The sequence below is a fragment of the Nicotiana tomentosiformis genome, chromosome 6 (assembly GCF_000390325.3).
Source record: "Nicotiana tomentosiformis chromosome 6, ASM39032v3, whole genome shotgun sequence".
Classification (NCBI taxonomy): Eukaryota; Viridiplantae; Streptophyta; class Magnoliopsida; order Solanales; family Solanaceae; genus Nicotiana; species Nicotiana tomentosiformis.
In genome coordinates this window covers 22211071-22235036 of record NC_090817.1, presented here as the reverse complement: position 1 = coordinate 22235036, position 23966 = coordinate 22211071, and the positions used below count along the sequence as shown (strand labels likewise).

Here is a 23966-nt window from a genome sequence, read left to right as displayed (position 1 = left end):
CTATTGAATCCAGGACATAACTTCAGCATATTGAATGCTGAAGTATTAGCAAATGAACTAAAAAATTTCAGCTTGTTTATACTGCAAGACAAAGATTTCAGCATTTTGGTATGAAGGTTTAGCAAATTATATAAAAACTCAGCTAGTTAAATTCACTAAAAAATTACATAGTGCATGAGAAAAACTTCAGCAGGTTTGTCCTGAAATTTTTACAAATGAACTAAACAACTTCAACATCTTCTGCTGAAGTTTCGGAAAAAGCTCATGACAAAACTATTGAATCCAGGACAAAATTTCAGCATATTTTAGTGCTGAAGTATTAGCAAATGAACTAAAAAACTTCAGCTTTTTTATACTGCAAGACAAAAACTTCAGTGTTTTGGTGTGAAAGTTTAGCAAATTATGTAAAAACTCAGCTTGTTTAATATCATGTTCTAGCAAACAAACAAAAAACTTCAGCATGTTTGTCCTCATGACAAAACTGTTGAATGCCTATGTGTCCTGCATTTAACAGAATCCAGAAACAAATTTATTCTATAACTCCAAGCAAGTGTGATTAAAATATATGGGTTGATTGAATTAAAACTTAAAAAGCATGATGAATTCATGAAGATCAATCAGCTTCAAAAACTAATTTGAATTCTGAAGATGATTTGCAATACTTACAATGTATTTTGTAATTTTGAATTTGAATCTGGTTCAACTTTCTGGTTTCGTGATTATGGCAGATGCGAGAGAAGATCTGAGGAGGGACGGAGTGATGGAGGAGAACCGTAAAGTGATTTATCCGTGATGCATCTTTTATATGTTTTGTCAGGGGTATAATGGTCATATTATTATAGATATTTTGTCAACCGGGTACCAAATTAATAATTTTTAAAAATAGGATACATGTTAAAAGGTGGCACAAATATAGGGTATGACGGCAAATCCCTTTAAATTTGAGTAAGGATTCACAATCCATGATGCCAACATATTTATTTTGTTTCCATAAAATAAAAAAACGTGCTAAATTGTTTAATTTTTTTTTATCGTCCACTCATAAATTGTCATTTGGTTGGTGGTATGGGATAACAATTATGTGCAAGATTATTTTATTCCAAAAATTATTTTTATACTAAAGTGGTGAAATCACGACCCATAATAATAATACCGTGTTGGTAGGAAGAAAAGAGTTGCTCATAAATTTAAAAGAACATGGATAATATATATCAAATTATCTATCCTTAATTAGAACTCTCAAATTCATCTTGATAATAATAAAAACTTTGATAAAAGAACTTTCCTCTTTAATATATTTTAACTAGTGCGAATTCAGATAAATAAATAAAAATAAAAATAAAGTTAAAGGGACAGTGGTAGGTAATGGTGTTACCAAACACTGCGAAGGAACTCACCCACCAACCACCTAAATTAGTAAGCTTACCAGTCCCTTCTTCTCCAGCTTTAACAACTCTCTTTGTATTTGCTGCTCTTCTTTCTTGTATTTTTAAGTCACTTTCAAAAACATCCTAATTTGATCCTTGTAAGTAGAATCTCACCCTTTTCTTCCCATTAACTTTTTTGACTCATTTCAACTTCTTTTTGTAACTGTAATTTAGTTGTATAATATACTACCTCTTAATTTCTAAGGTCTTCAATTTAATCTTCTTAAATCAGCTATCACATTTCTTTAGCTTGCATAAATTGTTTTGATTAAATTTCTGCTTTTTTGTAAAGGTTTTTCTTGTGCTGTAACTTTTTGATTAATCATGGCTCAAGAAACAGTAACCCCAGATGGAGAGGTAATTAGAAATTTCAATTTAAAGATTTAAATTAAGTTTCTTTACATTTTACAGTTAATAATCTGGTGGCGGATCTTGTTAATCTTGATTGTTTCTTCAGGTTGTTGTGTCTGAAGAAGTTGGAAATGTCAGAGTGGTGACCTTAAATCGCCCCAAGCAATTGAATGTCATTTCATCCAAAGTGGTATGTTGCAGAATCAGAGATGAGTTATAATTTACCCTAGGCAATAATTCTTGAAAAGATCTATTTCCAGTTACACACCTTTTTTAATTGGATTTAACTTATACGCACGGACGGTGTAAGGATTTTTTATACTCTCATGAGTGTAGTTTAACTTGGATAACAAGTTACATCAGATTGGTGGGGTCATGTCGCTACCTTTTTTTTTTTCTTCTCTCGTATCGCCTTTTCTTATTTTTAAATAATCTTATTTTATCCTTTATCCTATATTTACCTTACTTTTTCTTTGTAATATTGCAAGTTTATTCTTCATATTATTGGTACAAGACATCATGAAACGACAGCCGCTAATACAATCTATCCAAATATTGTATACATCAAAACGACACATTACAATACTATACAATACCATAAGATACATTATGAAACAATACATAACAACCATCCAAATAAGCTGTTAGGTACCATTTTTATTAGGTTACCAATTAGTAGTACTTATCATAGAGGTTTACTTAATTATCTTTATAATCTGACTGTTTTTATTTCCTTTAAGTAGGTAAAACTACTGGCAGAGAATCTGGAGAAGTGGGAGAAAGATGAGAATGCAAAACTTGTTATCATCAAGGTTTAAATCTCTTTCTACTCTCCAGAATTTTGAATTTTATTGTTTCTTGAATTCTAGTGATTTCTAGCACCAGATTAGCATAATAGCTACTGCTAACAAATGATTGAGCTGGGGATTATGAAAATGTTTCTTAACCTTGTTTTCTCTTTTCTTTAAAAATAAATAGGGAGCTGGTCGGGCTTTTTCTGCTGGTGGGGATTTGAAAATGTTCTATGATGGCAGGAATTCAAGTAATACTTTGTAACACAAAAAAGTTTCAGCTGTTTACTTTAAATTATTGAATTACTATTTGTTGACTTGCATTTGGAACTTGTACTTCACAGAGGATTCCTGCCTCGAAGTTGTTTATCGAATGTATTGGCTCTGCAATCGCATTCATACATATAAAAAACCCACGGTGGGCATTCCAATACTCTTCTAAAATCCTTATATTGAATAGAAGAGAGCAGTTTGATTCTAAAATATTGTTTGCAACTTTTTGTTTATGTCCTGTACAGGTTTCTCTTGTTCATGGAATATCAATGGGTGGAGGTGCATCCTTAATGGTTCCGATGAAGTTCTCCGTCGTGACAGAAAAGACAGTTCGTATATATTCGCATATATTCGCATATTGTAATTTAAAATTTTCAGGTAAAGCATGAGCTATTTTCATCTCTCTCATTTTATAGGTTTTTTCAACTCCTGAAGCAAGTATAGGCTTCCATACGGACTGTAGTTTCTCATACATTCTTTCTCGGCTTCCTGGTAGATTGGGTAAGCATTCAAATAGCATTGGAACAAGAAAGGATCTTATTTATGTCATTTGAAAACCAAAAGGAGAATTGAGTAATACATTTACTGTTTTATGTAGGGGAATACTTGGGGTTAACAGGAGCGAGGCTGAATGGTAAAGAGTTGGTTGCTGCTGGACTTGCAACACATTTTGTCCCTTTGGAGGTGAGTCCAATCGACAAATTTCTTTTTCGAACAAATTGCAAAAAGCAAGCTTTTATTTCATGAATGATAAAATGCTTTATTTTTCAAAAAATCATAATAGACCATGCGTGCATTTTAACTGGAATATCCTGTCATGTAATAGACCATCCATAAGCTTTAACTGGAATATCCAGACAGTCATCAGAATACAGTGTTTCACAAAAATAGCAACATGGAAAAAGAAACCACCTCAACTTAGGTTGCTTCCATCGCCATCACTACGAGAATCGCTTTTGTTTCCTTTTCCTCTGCTACTAAGATACATCGGATAGACGAAATACCAATAACTCTGTTTCGTTGTATAGATCCTCTTTATGCATAAACTAACACTGCTTTTCAACCTGGAAGTTCCAGCAGATTATGCCATGGATCTCCAGGTTTCAGCATTGTCTTTACATCCTTATAGTATTTTCTTTTTGACTTTTACTTCTCATTGCAATTTAAGTTTATAATTCTTTGGCATTCTAGCTCAGTCAAGAACTTTTGGCTAATAGCTCAGAGATATATTACATGGTCAATTTGATATCCTGCAAATTTAGAACGACCTAAAATACTTTCTGTATTTTGTGTGTATCTCACTGGTGGATCTGAAAAACCTTGCAAATTGGCTCGATCAGGGGCACCTTACTTTCTTGAACCGATAATCCTTTTCCTTCTTCTTGTTGCTGAATATCTCGTTCATACACATCTTCTCTTTGTTTCCCGGGCCTCTAGTGAGTTACAGAGTCATAGATACACCCTAGTAAATGTTCCTCGATGCTGAGGGCATCCCCGAAGAGCAAGGCATTTCGTGACATCTCCTATTCCAACTTTCCCAGAGCCTCCAGTAGCACAGCCGAGACAGCGACCGGTTCTCTGTCCCTGCGGGGGTGGAGTGACAGAAGCTTTTTAGAGTCCACTATATGCTGATGAATTTATTGAGCGATAGAAGTTTTTTACAACAACAACCCAGTATAATCCCACTAGTGGTTGGCCTGGTGGCAATTGACTTGAGCCTTGGGATTTGCTCCCTTTCAAGGTCTCAAGTTCGAAACCCACTGGGTGCAAACAATTTCTGAGGGCCATCGGACTGGGTAAAACCTGAATTAACCGTGGTGCACTTGCGGGAAACTCCTTGCCGAGGACCTGTGCACCCCCGGGATTAGTCGGGGCTCAAAGAGACTCGGACACCCGGTGCAAAATAAAAAAATAATCCCACTAGTGGGGTCTGGGGAGGGTAGTGTGTACGCAGACCTTACCCCTACCCTGGGGTAGAGAGGCTGTTTCCAACTGACCCTCGGCATCCTTCCTTCCAAGAACTCCCCACCTTGCTCTTGGGGTGACTCGAACTCACAACCTCTTGGTTGGAAGTGGAGGGTGCTTACCATTAGTGTCTACTATATGCTGATGAACTTATTGAGCGACAGAAGTTTTTTAGAGTCTACTATATGCTGATGAATTTGTGTATATTATTAATATGATGTTCTTCAAATCCAGAATCACATAAAAACTACTACATAATAGCTCAGAAAAGGACTTATGATTTGCAGCAACTTGGGCACATCCAACTATACGGAGAAAATTAACATTGCCCTTGCCAGATGGATGAAATGCACGACAGTTAATTGAATAATAGTGAGAAACATAAAAAACTAAACGATGTTAAATTTTGCAAATGTCTTGAGATTATATTTTTTGTTGTGTGCGTGGAGATATATTAACTCTATTCTCTTTTTTTAATATGTCAGAAACTGCCGGAGCTAGAAAAGCACTTATTAAGCTTAAACACTGGCGACGAGGCTGTTGTCAGTTCTGCAATCAAGGAGTTCTCAACCGATGTTCAGATCGATGAAGAAAGTGTCTTAAAAAAGTAAAATATCTTAATTACTGCACTCTGTACTCTTTGCTTTAGGAAATCAAGAGTGATTTATATTAGCTAACGATGCAGGCAGGCAATAATTGATGAGTGCTTCTCCAAGGATTCTGTTGCAGAGATTATTAGTTCATTCGTAAGACAATTTTTCATGGCATTGTTCACTTGATGATCTGTGCTGTATACAAACAATGTGACGGTTCCTTTCTTTTTCAGGAAGCTGAGGCAGGCAAAGAAGGAAACAGCTGGATCGTGCCGGTGCTTAAAGGCCTAAAAAGATCATCCCCGGCAGGACTAAAAATTACTCTAAGATCGGTTAGTTCCTCCGATATATTTACTACAAAAGCAGCCAACACTGTGCACAATTCCTTATAGCCAGTAATAGTGTAAAACCTCGAAATGGTCCGATACCCTTTGTATATTATGATGCAGCACTTCGCAATTTCTCTAATTTTGAAATACTCTATCTACTTTAAGCTAGTACTCCCCGTATAAGGATCCAAGACATTCAAACTCATGCAAATAGCGCCCAACTTTGAATTAGGACAAAAATATTGATGTTTCATTTGAATACTTATGGTGCAGAGTATGGTCATTTCACTTCCTGCTATTACTAGGTTTATTGTGAGACAGGCTTTTGTGCTAACATCTGTTCTCCTAATAGGTTGTAGACAGTAATTGTTTTTGAAAGATTTGGTAAAACTTTACATCAGTTATACAGTATTTTTTAGTTTTTTCCACTCATGTGCACTGCCGTGCTTGACTTTATGAATCAGTGTGGAAAAAAGGTAGATATGTTTAACTTGTTGGTATCGTTAACCAAAATTCTGTGATCCATTTTTAGTTTCAGTTGATGAGCTTTTCAAATTCCTTATGATTCTTGTTAATCCTTTTCATCAAAACGAGTAACATGAAAATTGCATCATTGGTCTTTTTGGCTTATAAAATGAAATAGGGGAAAACACGTTCACTTGCATTTTTCTTGTTTAAGTTTGTAACATAGTTTTCTAGTATTTCTATCATACTGTGTAGTCTGGCAACTTTTTATATATGCTCGAATATTTTCAGATTCGGGAAGGGAGGAAGCAAACTTTGTCTGAATGTCTGAAGAAAGAATTCAGACTTACAATCAATATACTAAGAGCAAGAATATCTGGTGATGTCTATGAGGTAACCACTGAATTGCTTTTCAGTTTTGGACATACATTGATCCTCTTGAATCTAATATGCACTTCGTTTCATATTATGAAGGGTATCAGGGCTCTTACCATTGACAAGGATAACTCTCCAAAAGTATGACTCTCTCTCTCTCTCTCTCTCTCTCTCTCTCTCTCTCTCTCTCTCTCACACACACACACACACACACACAGAGTTACACTTATTTTAGGGGACATTTTTGTGTTTGTGAGTATGTTGCATTATTAATTTTTGTGAAACCAAAACATTTTTAAAGATGATTTATATATTGCAACACTTATTAAAGAGTTGAGGTTTGGCACCTAGAAGTATCGTTGAGAGCCTTACACTAACTCTGCTCTCTCTTTGCTCCATTTCCCCTGGGACATTACTATCTACCTGCAATCATCGTCAGTGGGACCCCCCGACTCTTGAAAAGTTGGACGATGAACGAGTCAACCTCGTCTTTGAGCCATTTGAAGAAGATTTGGAGCTCAATATTCCAGAAAATGAACAGTGCAGGTATGGCTGGTTCAATTCTAATTTCCACGCTATATACAATTGTGCTTTCTTAAAGAGTATATGAAATATAAAGACTGGTTGGTAACTTCATTGTTGCGCGTGATATGATCTATAGGTGGGATGGAAAATATGAGGATTCAGCATATTGCCATCAGTGAAAAATCAGAGTACATATCAGTTAACATCATCATGCATTGGTTTTAGCAGTCCTTTATTGTTTTCTCATATATCCTTTGCCGGTGCGCCATGCTTCTTCTACCAAGATCGTCTTCTGAACATTACATCGATAATCAATAAACCGATCCTTAAGATCTTATTCTGTTCTGTCTTCTTGCATTTTAATAATGTTTTAGGCTTAATTATGCTCTGTTGTTATCATTTTTAAGTATTATAAAGTTCTTCATATTCAGATTGTGGAACTGCGGTTGGAGGGATTTTAAGCCTGCTCTTGCCTATGGCAAAGGCAATTATAACAAGATCTTGGTCCTGCTATAGTAATATGGGAAGAGCGGAATAATTATAGTTCTAACGGGAGTTTAAGTTTTGTGCACTAAAGGGCAGTCTGGTGGCCGGTGCACAAAGTATCCTGCCTTCACGAGGGCAGTGACAGTATAAAAAATATTTATACAATTAGGTCATTAAAGCATTAATTGATAATCTTTAATAAATGATAAGTAACATGCTATTTTAATGTGTACTTTGGCATTTACTTGACACCTAATGAAGTGTTCAAGACGCAAGATATTTTTTTTTGAACTTCACAATATATTTACTTGTTGAAGTAAGAGGTTAATTCGTAAGTACATCTTTCCTACTAATACCAGTAAGTACTACATCATTTTCTTTACTATCTAAAGATGGCAATGGATAGCATACGCATATACTTGCACCCATCCTTAGCTATTACTTTGACAAGGAAACAAAATTAGGTCTTTTAACATAATTTCTTCTACACTTTTCTTTGCTGAATAAAATATTCATACAGTATTAGATAATATCAGAGATTACATCAGTGGTATTACACAAAGGGGATTCTTCCTCCGAAGGAGAAACCAAGGAACTCGCAGACAAAAAGATGTCACTGAGGGGTCGTTTGGTAGGATGCATTAGATAAAATAATGCATGAAGTAGCTTTGTATATTAATAATACCTTGTTTGGTATACTTTTTGAACCCATGCATTAGTTATGCACCTTATTTGGTATTATCCTATGCATAATTAATGCATCAGAAACTATGGTATTAACAATGGAATGAGTTTTAATGCATGCATTAGCTTAGTAAAGACAAAATTACCCTTCAAAATTTATGCTTAATTAAAACATGTTATTATATTAATGCAAGCTTGATGTATAGTTTGATACTGAAATTGCTCCCGCATATAAATTTATAAATCTGTACTCTATTACTACGTACTGGAATGCACTTGTAATCAACTCATTTTCCTTTTATTTTTTAATTCAACCTTTCTTTGCCTAATAATCTAAGAAAGGGAAAAAAAAATATATCCCTAGTAAATAAATAAATACTTAGCATATTTCTTTTTTTATTATATAATGAATATTTAGTTCTATACTACAATATAGGTAGACAAATAAAATAATTTTTTAAAACCTTTTTCATATAAAAACATTCCTCAACATATGTCTCTTTAAAAAAGATAAAGTGATGGACTCGTTATGAGGGTATTTCCGTAAACAAACAATTTTTTTTTAGAAATAATGCAATAATTTAATGTATCAAACCAAACAATAAATAAGAAATATGTCAGCATAATTAATGTAAGGATTACTAATACATCATATTCATCATTATTCTTATTATTGTTATGCACCCTACCAAACGACTCCTAAGTCCTCGTCCAACTTTTGCGAAAGCATCCATCATCACTTGGTTAGCTTTCTGTATAATCATGGACACATGGCAAATCTTTGAATTCCCAAGTTATTCATAATTAGCGTGTGTGTATATATATATATATATATAATTTGAGCTTTATATTTTTTATCAGATTCAAACAAAGGACAAATTTATTCTATTTCCTAGAATTGAGGAGCAATCTGAGCTAATCCATCAACAATAAGAGTATATATGAAACTAAAACCAAACATGGAGCAAAATTGTCAAGTAATTCATAGTTGAGAGTATTTTGGGCCATTTTCCTTGGGCTGTCTAGGGGAGGGTACTGGGTTCTTAAGGGTTAAAGGTTAAGGGGAAGGTTCTTTAAAGGTACTTTTCTTAAAGGAAATTTAAGGGTACGGGGTATCGGTACTTAAGGGTAATTTTAAATTAAAAATAAAATAAAATAATATTTAGATACAAATAAACTTTAATGGATGAAAAAAATTCAATACTTTTATTTCAATACTTATTAAAATAAAATTACAATTTACAATTTTTTTAAATAACTTCTATTGGTTTTTCGCTTGAAATTGATAGCACTTGTTCTTTTGCGTCCCCGCTGTCTCCGGTAGATAGTATTTAATTTATTATAGGCATCGTCGTCTTCTTGAATTATTTCTGGAAGGCCAAAGTTTCTTCTCTTCCAATATTTCACCAAGTCTTTATTTCCTTCATCATTGCAAATATTATTTCTAACAGTTGTTCTAGAAAAACCTTGAAAATCAGATTATACGTTTCTTGTATGTAACGCCTAAACTCGGACTGGTTAGGATTTACTTCAAAATAAGGACCCACTCCTTAACATTACCCGTAGTCAATCTATTACACACTTTTTCTAACACTTTAGGAGCTATTTTAAGTAATAAATAATTAAAATTACAATAAATAGCAACACAAGTTTACAGGAAAATTAATATGAGGTTAAAAACTTGAGGTTAAAAAATATAAATTAGGGGTAGGAGACTGTTAGGGGGCTAGGGAGGCAAAAATATCCACTTTTGGCCGTTGCCAACGGCTATTTTCTTTTTAAAAAATAACCGTTGGCTAAGGTGCAAAAACGATCACATTTTAAAAAAAACAAAAAAACTTAAGGGTACCAGTATGGGTACATGTACGTGTATCGGTATGGACTAGTCTGGTACCTTAGGGGTACCAATCGGACCGGTACTAAGGATATATTTTTCGGTACCCTACCATTACTCTTACCATTTACCCAAATACCTCACCCCTATCCTAATCCGGAGCGGTATGGTCCGGTATGGGAACGCATAATACCCTCCCCTAGACATCCTTACATTTTTCCTAGATAGATACATAATATGCAAGATAGTGATATATTATATAATATGTACTCCCTCCATTCTACTTATGTAGCAATTTTTTTAGTCCATTACTGGGAGTGATACTTACTATATCCCAATTTGTTTGATGCAATTCGAGTTTCGATAGTCAAACTTTTAAATTTTAACTGCAACTAAGGCATAAATTCTTTAGTCTTTTAAAATAAAATTTATATACTCGAAAACTACATTAAAAGTATTATAAGTCATAATAATTAATAATTTAAAATATTTAAATGGCATAAAAATATTGTGGCCAAAGAAAAATCAATTGGGAAGGAGGGAGTAACTTTCTAATTTTGATAACCGTTCAACTTTAACCTTTTAATTTTTAACTTAATGATGATGTATATCCATATAAATATCTTTCACTTGTACTCCTGCCGTCTCAAATTATCTTTCTAAAAATAGTTATCTCAAATTATTTTTTATTTTAGAAGTTCAAGACAAAATAATTCCTATTTTACACTTAATAAAAACTATTCTTGATGATGGAGATAATACATAAAAAGAATAAATATTCAATGAAGAGAGATTATATTTTAAGATATAAATAAGGATAAAATAGTCCAACCTTCCTCTTAAATAATGATTCTTGTAAAAAAGAAATACGACATAATAATTTGAGACAGAACACAATTTTCAAAACTCCAAACTTTGCCACATGGACTCGGGGGAGTATTATAAAGCATAAGCCAATAGAACATTTATGGTAGGCTTTAATCTCGTATTTTAGTCACTTATTGTACTCTAATTCACTGTACTTTATTTGTGTTTGAGCTTTAATTGGTAGTGTTTTGCACTTATTGTATGTTTTATGCCTTGTAAGAGTGATTTCGAGTTATGTAGATGTTGCGGAGCTAATTCGAGCTATTTGGAGCTTTGTAGTCTGAGTAAAAGCCCAAGAAATTAAGCCGAGATCATGTTCGGGGCACGAGGACCAAGTCTGGACATAAAAAATCAAGTTTGGAGCCTTACTCTGAGAATTTTGCACTACTGCGGCGCGTGGGGCGCCACAACAGTGTATTTTTGGCTACTTGACAGAAGTTGAGCTCTCTGGATTTCCTCACTAATGCCCCATGCGGCGCACCTGTGTAATATTTACAGATTGAAAATCTTATTTCGGCTAGGAAAGGGTGATTTCGTATGGGCCCGATCCTACTTGGTATAAATACATGAAAAAATATTATTTTCTCTACTTTGGACATACTTTGGACCTAAGGAGGCTAAGGAGGAGTTGGAAGAACACAAACACAAGGATTTCATCATTCCTTCCTCACTCAAGACCCGAGTTTGGATTGAATTTATATTTTTCTATAATTTAATTTTATTTGTGATGAATTGCTCCATATATATGGAGTAGTTCCATTTAGGGTTTTGATGGATTTGGTGTATTGATGATTGTTTGTGGGTTATAACTCTAGTTTTATGTGTTGAAGCATTTTTGGATGATTTAATTATTGCATCTATATTCACCTGTTCATCTAATTGAGAGAGGTATAACTTGTGATATCTTTGCATTATATTGTTGGTTGAGTTCATTAATTCTTCTTAGTAATCAAAAGAGGCTAATTGAATCATTGATTAAACCTAGTTAGGAGAATAATCGAAAGAGGTTTTTCTAAAGACCAATCCACTACGCATTCTTGCATATCTTCACGTGCTTAAATTGGTTCATCTCGTGAGGTTAAGACTTAATCGAGAGAGGAGTTTTTACTGAACGTTAGAACTAATAATTGAGTGAATTCGAGAGACTCACTTGAACATTGGAAGCGAACTATCTAGAATTAGATCCTGAACAATTATCTTGCACCTATCCTATCAAAACCATATCTTCTCCCATTGATAACCTTCTTTGCTTATTCCTTGTTTCGATTGTCATTAGTCAATAGCTTTAGATTTTTTGTCAATTTTAGTTAAACATTTTATAAATCTCAACTGTTGATCATATTGTATAGCAATCAAGCTAGAAACTACGAGAATACTGTTTAAATCTAATCCATGTGGATACGATATTATACTATACTATATTTGATTAGCGAGCACAATTTAAGTATGTGTTTTGCGCTCGTCAAATTTTGGCGTCGTTGCCGGGTATTGAAAATCAATAGTGTTTGAAATAGTTTGTAGTGCTAATTCAGGAATTTGTTTTCATTTTATTTCTATTTTCTCTTTATATGTTTGATGTTCGTTGACTGTGCGTAGGTTACAGGTTTAGATTAGTGCATGACTCGAGGTTCTGCGAAAGAAGTGCTACCATACGAGCCTGAGATAGAAAAACAACTGCGACAGCTGAGGAAGGAAAGAGATCTCACCTTAGAAAAGGTTGGGCAGTCTTCAACCAAAGAAATTATGACTGGAAACGGTGATGATAATGTGAATTTGGCTGCAAGGGAGGCAGCCCAACAACGAGAAAAAGCTACAAGGGATGCTGAAGAAGCAACTGTTAGAGATGCACAGATTATCTATGTAGAAGAGAGGGGTCGGAGAATTGCTCAAAATCAACCCTTGACTGCAGACCAGTTCAGAAATATAGCTCCCATACCTGGGAGATCACTGGGCGATTATGCTAGACCGGTCTACAATCAAGGCTTATCAAGTGTTAGACGATCCAGTTATAGCTAACAATTTCTAGTTGAAGCAAAGGTTGCATCAAACCATTCAGAACTGTTGTGTCTTCAGTGGAAAGATGAACAAATATCCAAACACACATCTAATGGATCTCAAGGAGATCATGAACACTTTTCAATACAATGGGGTGTCGCAATATGCAGTGTACTTAAGGGCATTCCCCTTTTCACTTAAAGATGATACAAAGCAGTGGCTTCGAAGTTTGCCCACGGGATCAATTAGAACATGGGAAGAGATGACCAAAAAATTCCTTGATAAATATTTCTCCTCAGCTAATACGGGCAAGTTTAGTAGAGAAATCCATAACTTTTGCCAGGAAGAGACTGAAACTGTTTTTGAAGCATGGGAGAGGTTTAAGGAGATTGTTAGAAAGTGTCAACATAGTGGAATTGAACTCTGGATGCAACTCCAGGACTTTTGGGAAGGATTGACACCGGCCTCGCGTAGAACATTGAGCAATGCAGTTGGAGGCCCTTTGATGAATAAGACTCCAGAAGAGAGAATTACAATTCTTGATGAGTTATCTGAAGATGCTAATCAGTGGCCCTCTAAGATTGCTGAAAGAATAAGATCAACTGGTGTTCGCCAAGTTGATGCTAACACATCTGTATATGTATAACTCGATGCTATGTCTAAAGAAATACGAAAGCTGACCTTAGCCTCAATACAAAATGAGCCCCGCGCAGCTTGTGATATATGCAGAAGAGAACACCCTACTCATGAGTGTCAAGTCTCAACTGAGAAACTGAATACTGTGGGAAATTATAATTTTAATGCAATGGGTCAGAAGCACCCCAAATTTTCATGGAGTTCACCTGGGGGTACCGCTAATGCATGGAAACAAAACAACCCCAAATTTTAGGGATAAAGAGATCCTGGTTTTATGAATTAGCCGAGGTAGCGATTTCAGCCTCAACAACCCAATCAGTCTAGTCTAGAAGATCTCATGAAGGCCTTCATTGTGAAAACTGATGAAATATTGAAGTGCAAGGGGCAGAAATTCTAAATTTAGAGAAGTAAGTGGGACAGATTGCAACAATATTCTTTGAGAGGGTTCTAGGCACTCTCCCTACTGATATTGAAAGAAATCCCAAAGAAACAGTGAATGTTGTAACCTTGAGAAGTGGGCAAGTGTTGAAAGATCCTACCCCGATCTAAAAAGATGTGAGACTTGAAAAAGAAAGTGGGGAGCATCTGAAAAGTGGGGAGGACAAGAAGAAAGGCCCGATGAAAGCTGAGAAAAAGAAGAAGGAAAAAAAATCGAGAAGGAAGGAACATGAGGAGAGCAAGCATCTGCTTGTGCTACCTTTCCCTCAAAAGTTATGTAGAGAAAAGCTGGACAACAGTTTGAGAGATTTCTGGATGTGCTGAAACAGGTTCATGTAAATTTACCATTCACATAAGTGCTCTCACAAATGCCTTCTTATGCTAAATTCTTGAAAGAGATCCTTACGAAGAAGAGGAAAGTAGAGGAGACTTCAGTGGTCAAGCTCACAGAGCATTGTGGTGCGATATTGCAAAATAAACTCCCATAAAAGTTTGGAGATCTAGGGAGTTTTACTATACCTTGCTCTTTAGGAACTATTAATTTTGATAAGTCTTTATGTCATTCTGGTGCCTCAATTAATTTAATGCCTCTATCTATTTATAGAAAACTGAAGAAGGAGATTGGAGAGATAAGGTCGGCACCAATATCTTTGCAGCTGGCAGACCAAACGACTTTAATACCCGAGGAGATAGTGGAAGATGTATTAGTTCGGGTGGATAAGTTCGTGTTTCCTGTGGATTTTATAGTGGTGAATATGGAGGAAAATAAGGAGCCCCCCTCATCCTAGGAAGACCATTCTTAGCGACGGGGAGAGAAATATTAGATATACAAGAGAGAAAACTCATGCTTAGAGTGAGTGAGAAAACTGTGACTTTTATGATGGATGTAGAAAATGGGGCACAAAAGGAAAAACCAGTTGCGAGTGTTGAGTGGAAAGTGAAAGGCTCGAAAGAGAAGGCTGCAGTGAGTGAGAAAGATAAGTGTGGAGTGTACCCCAAGAAGGCTGAGAAGAAGCTGTCTGCATGGATGTATGCATTAGTTCGGGCGCGAGGAATGGAGCCCGACTTCGACTCAGACCCCGACTAGATATTCAGGGAAGTTTCCTTTACCTTGTGCTTTTTAATTGTGTGTCATGGAGACATGCCATAACTTAAAGTGTGGGGTGGGGGATATTTGTATGTATGTATATTAGTTTTCTTTTTGTTAGTTGTAGTAGTTGGAGATAGAAAAAAAAATCAAAAATCATAAAAATTTTAAAATTTTCTATTTTTTCCGATGATGGATATTATCGACAGGTTTCTTGAGGGATTAAAGTCGAAAGGAAAAAGACAAAAAAAATTTCTTTTGTTAGGTAGTGTAACAAGTCTCCCTTGGTTTTTTTTGTGTCGCGATTCTTTTCTAAGGATTTTGTTTGAACCGGGTGTAGTTAGTTTTTATTATTTTAGGAGTAGAAAACCTTGTGCTATGATTTGAATTTCATGCAATATCTCATGACTTTATTATACATTGAGAATAGTGAATGCTTTAGTTGTGATGCTTAGGCTCAGTTTTTGACTCTTGTATAAGTACCTTAAATTGTATGATCTTAACTTTGCTTAACTGCTTTGACTAGAGTATCTTAATAGTCCAATCCTGAGTGAGTTATGTGCTATGTGTGTTCGAGGTTTTGTGTATTTTGTACATTGCATTTGATGGCTAGAACTTGTCCCGTGTGTTTGCAAAGCGAAATAGTAGTTTTATTCAGTCTTGGAAGTGATATAGACATTTCTTTGTTGAGCCAGATATATTCTTTTACCCATCTAATTGTTATGTATCGTAGTTAACCCCTTTTGAGCATGTAATCCTGTTTCTTTGGCAACAATATTACAAACCTTACCCATTTATTTGAATTGACCATTTATTTGAATTGACCATTTACCTCTCGTGAGCACTTGAATTTGTCATGAACTTTGTAAAAGTTGAAGTGCGGGGTGTTGGTTTGGCTTTTGAGTGAAATTATTGAAATAAAGAAAAATGTGCATTGTTTTGAAAAAGTAAAAGCCACTTGAATTGAAAAAGGAAAGAAAAAATAGTTGTATTGTTGTGTAAAATATTTCTTGATTGTGGTGACTCTTGATGTATTTGTGCTTAATCAAGTAGGGAGTTAATGTATATTGATGTGAATGTGGAGTTATGGTTTGACATAAGTGTGGGATTTTGAAAGGTTAATTGTATGTATTAAAGTGCTTTGGGTGGTATAGTCACTCTTATATCCAAATGTATCCTACCCATCCCGCAGCTTACATTACAACCAATTAAAGTCTTACTTGATCCTTGACTGAGTGAGCTCAATTAATAGAGTAGTACACTACGGGCAATCCTATGGTACGTCTTTTGTGGCATATAAATGTTACTTCTGAGAGTGAGTGAATTCTTTCTATCTTGAGTTCCTGATTGTTCTTAAATTTTATTGTGTGTGGAACTACTCTCTATTGTTGTGTGAGGGCACTTGATTCATAAAGGAAAGGTAATGTCGTTGATCTCTGTGTTAGAGTAAGTGAGCGGGTTGTAAAAAAAGTGTGGTGCTTTTGAGTCAAATCTTAAGGCGAAGATGTTACGGTATTGTGCTTAATCTGTTTTAAATATTCTTGGTATGATGAGTTATGAGAGTTGTTGAAAAAGTACGTGTCTATATGAAGTGTAATTTGATTGCTCGAAGACGAGCAATGATTTAAGTGTGTTGGTGTTGACGGTAGGCTATAATCTCGTGTTTTAGTCACTTGTTGCGCTCTAATTCACTGCACTTTATTTGTTTTTGAGCTTTAATTGGTAGTATTTTGCACTTATTATGTGTTTTATGCCTTATAGGAGTAATTCTGAGTTATGTAGATGTTGTGGAGCTAATTCGAGCTATTTGGAGCTTAGAAGTTTGAGTAAACGACCAAGGGATTAAGCCGGGATCGTGTTGGGGGGTCGAAGATCAAGTCTGGACATCAAAATTCAAATTTGGAGCCATACTCTGAGAATGATATAGAATGGTGATATCATAGTCCTTAAACAACTCTCCGCCTTGCGACTCAAGGTATCGGCCACCACATTGGCCTTCCCGAGTTGATATAGAATGGTGATATCATAGTCCTTAACCAAATCCAACCACCTCCGGTGCCGCAAGTTAAGATCCTTCTGTTTGAATAGATGTTGTAGACTCCGGTGATTGGTGTAGACCTCACAAGGGGCATCATACAAATAGTGCCGCCAGATCTTCAAGGCATGAACAATAGCTGCTAACTCGAGGTCGTGGACAAGATAGTTCTTCTCATGCACCTTCAACTTTATAGACGCATAGGCAATTACCCTACCGTCCTGCATCAACACCGCACCGAGACCAATGCGCGACGCATCACGATACACCATATAGGACCACGAACCAATAGGCAATACCAACACTGGGGATGTAGTCAAAGCAGTATTGAGCTTTTGAAATCTCTCCCCACACTCCTCTGTCCACTTGAATAGAGCACCCTTCTAGGTCAGCCTGGTCATAGGTGCTGCAATAGATGAGAAGCCCTCTACAAATCGGCGGTAATACCCTGCCAAGCCAAGAAAACTCCGAATATCTGTAGCTGAGGATGGTCTGGGCCAATTCTGCACTGCTTCAATCTTCTTTGGATCTACCTTGATCCCCTCACTCGATACTACATGACCCAAGAATGCCACTGAATCTAGCTAAAATTCACACTTCGAAAATTTTGCATATAACTTCTTTTCTCTTAAGGTCCGAAGCACAGTCCTCAGGTGATGCTCATGATCCTCCCGGGTTCGGGAGTATACCAGAATGTCATCAATAAACACAATGGTGAACGAGTCAAGATATGGCTGAAATACAATGTTCATCAAGTGCATGAATGTTGCTAGGGCGTTGGTCAGCCCAAAAGACATCACAAGGAACTCATAATTACCATACCGAGTCTTGAAGGCAGTCTTCGGGATATATGGCTCCCGAATCTTCAACTGATGATAGCCTAAATGCAAGTCGATCTTAGAGAAGACTCTGGCACCCTGAGGCTGATCAAATAGGTCATCAATACGTGATAATGGATACCTGTTCTTCACTGTAACCTTGTTCAACTGGAGATAATCAATATACATTCGCATAGAACAATCCTTCTTGTTTACAAATAAGACTGGAGCACCCCAAGGCGACATACTGGGCCGAATGAATCCCTTATCAAACTACTCTTGCAACTGTTCTTTTAACTCTTTCAACTCTGCTGGAGCCATATGATAGGGTGGAATAGAAATGGGTGGAGTGCTTGGTAACAAATCAATACATGTCTGAATGCAAAGGCGTTCTCACACCCATGACATCTATATGTACCTTTGAAACTTCTCATGAGGATTCCTGTGATGACTCGATAGGTCATCTTTAAATTTAATAAATTATTTCTGTATTCCGAGACCTCAAATAGCACTATTTATTATTCCTTGACTTGCGTGCACAGTCCGTATAATTTTTCGGAAAGCTTTTATGTGAAAAATTGATTATAATGTGAAATAGAGTTTTGAAACTCAACTAAGTTGACTTCGGTCAATATTTTGAGCAAACTGACCCGGATCAGAGTTTTGACAGTTTCAATAGGTCTGTATCATGATTTGGGAATTGGGCGTATGCCCGAAATTGAATTCCGAGGTCCCTAGCTCAAGTTATGACCATTTAACAGAAACTAGAAATTTAGAGGCTAAAGACTTCCAAAGTTTGGCCGCGGAGTTAACTTTATTGATATTTGACTCGGATTGAGATTCCGAAAATTAGAATAGCTCCGTTATGTCATTTATGACTTTTGTGCCAAATTTGATGTCATTCCGGATTCATTTAGCATATTTCGGCACAAGTTTTGTAAATTGAAGAGTTAGAAACTCATAAGTCCGAATCAAGGCGTGAATTGTAATTTCGATGTTGTTCGACGTGATTTGAAACCTTGAGTAAGTCCGTATTATGTTTCGGGACTTGTTGGAATATTCGGACGTGGTTTCGGACCATATCTAGGCCATTTTTAGCTGCTGGTTTTTGGCTACAGCAGTGTGCTATGTGATAGCGGGTAATTGTCCGCGATCGCGATGGGTAAAATTGGAGAAATTGACCACTGCTTCGCGATCGCGGATGACCTTTCGCGATCGCGTAGAGGAAACTTCTGCTGCACTGACCCAACTTTGGAAGCTTATATCTCGCAATTTATAAGGAATTTGGAGATGAACCAAAAATAAAAGTTGTAGCTCTTTGTGTCTAGTTTTAATAAAAGCAAACCATTTGGTATTTGGAGTTGTGTACAAAAAGTTATGGTTGGTATACTACAGGCTGTCCGGGAAAATGTTTGGAAATCGCGAAGAAGAAATTTATGTTGCACAGGGCTGACTTTGACTGCTTATATCTCGAAATATATAAAGAATTAGGAGATGACAAAAACATGAAAGTTGTAGATCTTGGTATCTAGTTTTCAGAAAGATAAACTATTTGTTATTTAGAGTTATGTACAAAAAGTTACAACCATTATACTAGAGGCTGCCCGAAAGAGTTGGAGAAGGCCGTTGGAAATATTTGTTCTTCGCGATTTCGGGAGAATGGCCGCGATCGCATAGAGTAAAAAAGTGCTGGAAAATTTTTGTGCTTTGCGATCGCGGGAGTTTGGCCGTGATCGCATAGGGTAAATGACTGGGCAACAGAACTTAAGTTCTAGAAATGGGATTTCGCCCCATTTTTTCATTATTCATGATTTTGAGCTCGGGTAAGGTGATATTTGGGCGATTTTCACGAGAAAACATTGGGGTAAGTGTTCTGTATCCTATATTGATTATATTTCATGATTTCATACTCATTTAAATCATGAATCCGTGAATTTATGGAAGAAAAATCAGATTTTTATAAAATCTTCCAAAAATATAAAATGAAGATTTGAAGGTCATTCCGATGTCGGAATTCAATAATTTTTGTATGGTTGAACTCGTATCAGAACGAGTATTCAGATTTTGTGAGTTTTTTTTCGAGATTCGAGATGTGGGTCCCACTGTCGATTTTAAAAATGAATTTTGAATTTTAATCCAAAAAATTAGTAAATTCATATGGAATTAATTCCTACGATTTGTATTGAGTATATTGAATTGTTTATGACTAGATTTGAGGCTTTCAGACACTAATGCGCGAGGCAAGGGCTTATTAGAATCTTGAATTTGGTTGCGAAGCGAGAGAAATTTGTCGTAGTTAACCTTGACTTGAGGGAATAGAACCCTTGAATGATATGAAATTCATGTGAACAATGTATAGGCGATGTGACGAGTGTTTATACGCCGTCAAATTAATTGTTTGCATAATTATTTGAAATCATAAATTATTTTAAGACATGAATTAATTATTATATTAATTATTTCTCTCATATTCCTTGCTCAATATTATGCCTTGAATCCATGCTATAATTGTTACATGTTTATTTGACTTATGTGACTTAATTGCTACTTGACATTTATATATTAGAAATTAAATTGCCTATTTTCTCCCTGATTTCCACAATTAATTGCTACTTGTCATTACTTGTTCCTAAATAATTTATAAATATTGTGTGCCTTGTTTCCTAATAATTTCTTACTAAATGTGGTATTTATTGGACTATTTTTATTATATAAGAATTATTAAATTATATTATTGGAGCGGGTTGCACGCCGCAACGAAAATGAAAAGCAATATATTGGAGGATCGGGTTGCATGCCGCAACGGATTATATTTTAAGTTTATATTATTGGAGCGGGTTGCACGCAACAATAAAAATTTATTGAAGAATTATATTGTTGGAGCGGGTTTCACGCCGCAACGGAAATTTATTGAAGAATTATATTGTTGGAGCGGGTTGCACGCCATAACGAAAATTGATTGAAATAATAGTTGGTTATGACTGCCGAGTTGGCTTCAACTGTTGAAATGAGTTACTTCTTTTATTTCTATTATTGTTGTTATTACTATTATTGAGTACAGGTTAATGTAAGTGATATGCCTTAGCCTCGTCATAACTTCGTCGAGGTTAGGCTCAGTACTTACAGAGTACATGGGGTCGGTTGTACTCATACTACACTCTGCACTTCTTGTGCAGATTTCGGAGTTGGTCCGAGCGGCGTACTGTAGATTGTGCTTGGATTCGACTACCAGTGGAGACTTGAGGTATAGCTACACTGCACTCGCATTTCTGAAGTCCCCTTTTACTTTATTTTGGCTGTGTGCTTTCATTCAGACAACTTTATTTTATTCAGACTCTTGTTTGTATTATTCTAGAAGCTCATGCACTTGTGACACCAATTCTGAGATGGTATTCAGATATCGCTACTATTATGGATTATTCACTTTATTTCATACTTTATTTCCGCATATGTTCCTTTGTTATTAATTAATTAAAAAATAATTGTTCTAGAATGGCTAATATTATTCTAACATTGGCTTGCCTAGTAAGTGAAATATTAGGCGCCATCACGGTCCCGAAGATGGAAATTTCGGGTCGTGACAAGTTGGTATCAGAGCACTAGGTTACTTAGGTCTCACGAGTCACAAGCAAGCTTAGTAGAATCTGAAGGATCGGTACAGAGACGTTTGTACTTATCTTCAAGGGGCTACAGAGTTTAGGAATAATTCCACTTCTTTCATTCCTTATCGTGCGATATTGATTTAGCTTGAAGCATATATCTCATATTCCTTTATATCCACTCATGTATGACATTGCGCACTCGGTATCAGTTGTGCATCGGCGGTTCGTGATGCCGCAGACGGACTACGATGGAGCTAGAGATGATCAAACATTGCCTTAACGTGTGGTTTCGATTGAAGATGCGGACGTATTGAGAGATAACCTAGTAAATAATTTGGGGGGTGCAACGGACCTTGGCATCTGGTTGATTTATATGAGCTGTGAAGGTTAATGTTGTGGATCATCTAACATTGTGACCTATGACTTTGCGCCGAGTGGGGGAGTCCACTATCAATGGATGAATTGCAGGGTCATGTGTTATATTAGTTTTGGCCTAAAATGTATATATGTGGTACTGAAAGGTTCCCCAAAATTTACACATGTTTAAGGCCTGAGATTTTGTAGAGGATAAGGTTGGGACTTGCAGTATGTCCGCCTCCTTAATAATCCTATACTTCAGTACCAAAGGCGTTAGAGAAACAACTTTAAATTTACAGAAGATCTACTCAGCGTGGACGTCACGGTTGCGGTTTTTGGGGTGCTTCGGAGGAAGTACAGTGGTTGACGAGATTTTGGACTATGTGATTCGTGCCAAGATTTGTCTATATGGAGCTCTACTTTTGTGATCGTTGTGTATAAATAGGGGTAAGGGTTACTCCAAAGAAGACTCAAAGAGTATTTTAAGAAATGGGTCAGCTCAGAAGTGTTGAGTCAGCATAACAAAAAAAGAAATTGGCCTTGAGAGAGATAATTCTCCACCGGTGTTCGTGGCAAGCCTATGAAGGGGGCATACCAGCCAATGCAACACCGCCCACTTGGCTCAGTTATCAGAAACACTTTTGAAAGAGTTTGTTTCCCGGACTCTCCGTAATGCATGGCGCATAGGATTTGAATGGTTGCGTCAGGTCATCATGACGGTGTCAGAATATGCCATCAGGTTCAATAAGTTAGCCCGTCATACTCCTACTTTGGTTCCTACAGCCAGAGAGTGAGTCACAGACTCATTAAAGGACTTAATTATGATCGTCAAATTTTGTACGACTTGGGAGCTACAGACTGATACTTCATTTCCACTAGTGGTAGAAATTGCCAAGATATTAAAACGTGTTCGGGGTGAGGAAAATGGGAACTAAGGAGACCAAGAGGTCTCGAGGTTCTGGAGGATTCAGTGGATTCTACTATGCAAGTATGAATCATTATGGTGGGGGTTCGGGCAGTCGCCCAGCCCAGTCCGCACATCAGATTACTCGGGGTACTCCAGTAAGTTCTTTTAATTCACCACCGACATGAGTTTCCTACAATGCTTATTTCAGTTATCTAGCACAGACTCAGTATGAGCAGCCAAACCCGCAAAGGGGTTGTTATGAATGCGGTGATACTAGGCACATCATGAGAAAATTGTCCCAAACTTGGGAGAGACATATTTCATCAAAGCACTCAGGCTACATGCCCTATTGCAGTTACTACACCACCTACACGACCAGTTAGGGGTGGAGGACTGGCAAGTAGAGGGCGTCCTAGAGGTAGGGGCCCAACTATTGATATATATATATATATATATATATATATATATATATATATATATATATATATATATATATATATTATGGTATGGCTGAGGTCTCTACATCAGATAGTGTTGTTACAGGTACGACCTCGATTTAATATAAAGAATAATTTCCTTAACTTGATTCGGTTCTGAGTATCGAGACGAGTCCTCCTATTGTGCTCCACTTATGAGTGAGCTTGGTAATTCTATAATCTATTTATGTGTTTACTCATGTTGGCAGATTCTATGGAGATAACTGCGCATATCATTCCGTGTTGGTCACTAATAAGAGCTGCGAGGCTAAAGGTGGCTTTCTGTTACTCATTTCAGTAAGTTTTGATGTAATTTTCGGATAATTAATTACAAATTATGAATTATATGCCCTACCGGTATGGGGTTCATTATGTGTTGCGATTTTATTTAATAGAAATTATTTAAAAGGAGAAAATAAAAAGTTCTGATTGGCACGATGTGCATATGACTTGTGATTCAGAACTGAGGATGAGATCCTCGCATTTTAATATAAATTGATATGTTTAAACCGGGCTACGAGCTGCGATGGAAGTTATATAAGGACGAGATCCTTGTGATGAAAATTCTTGTGTTTAAGTTCTCCATTGTGAAATTAAATTTGTACTATAGTACTAATAGGGAATCATGCATGTTAGGCTTATTTAAAAAT

The 23966-nt window shown here is 36.2% G+C and overlaps 1 protein-coding gene and 1 non-coding gene across 4 annotated transcripts; one reads left to right on the top strand and one right to left on the bottom strand.

The window, feature by feature from the left end:
- Positions 1–1337: 1337 nt before the first annotated feature.
- LOC104095630 (3-hydroxyisobutyryl-CoA hydrolase-like protein 5) lies at positions 1338–7524 on the top strand. Of its 3 annotated transcripts, none has more exons than XM_009601794.4 (16): positions 1338–1416; positions 1720–1784; positions 1885–1968; positions 2522–2590; positions 2757–2820; positions 2914–2987; positions 3088–3171; positions 3259–3343; positions 3441–3526; positions 5293–5414; positions 5493–5553; positions 5634–5732; positions 6486–6587; positions 6669–6710; positions 7009–7115; positions 7231–7524. In XM_009601794.4, exons 2-16 carry the CDS (start codon positions 1752–1754, stop codon positions 7271–7273), a joined length of 1155 nt encoding a protein of 384 aa, XP_009600089.1. In that variant the 5' UTR covers positions 1338–1416; positions 1720–1751; the 3' UTR covers positions 7274–7524. The 3 variants fall into 3 exon arrangements, with proteins under 3 accessions (XP_009600089.1, XP_009600088.1, XP_018626096.1); XM_009601793.4 differs by having other exon boundaries at positions 1389–1525; XM_018770580.3 differs by lacking the exon at positions 1338–1416 and adding an exon at positions 1562–1632.
- A 5746-nt stretch (positions 7525–13270) lies between these two features.
- LOC117276627 (small nucleolar RNA R71) lies at positions 13271–13377 on the bottom strand. The gene has a single exon (XR_004506896.1). It is a non-coding gene; the product is annotated as a small nucleolar RNA R71 (small nucleolar RNA).
- Between the last annotated feature and the right edge of the window lie 10589 nt (positions 13378–23966).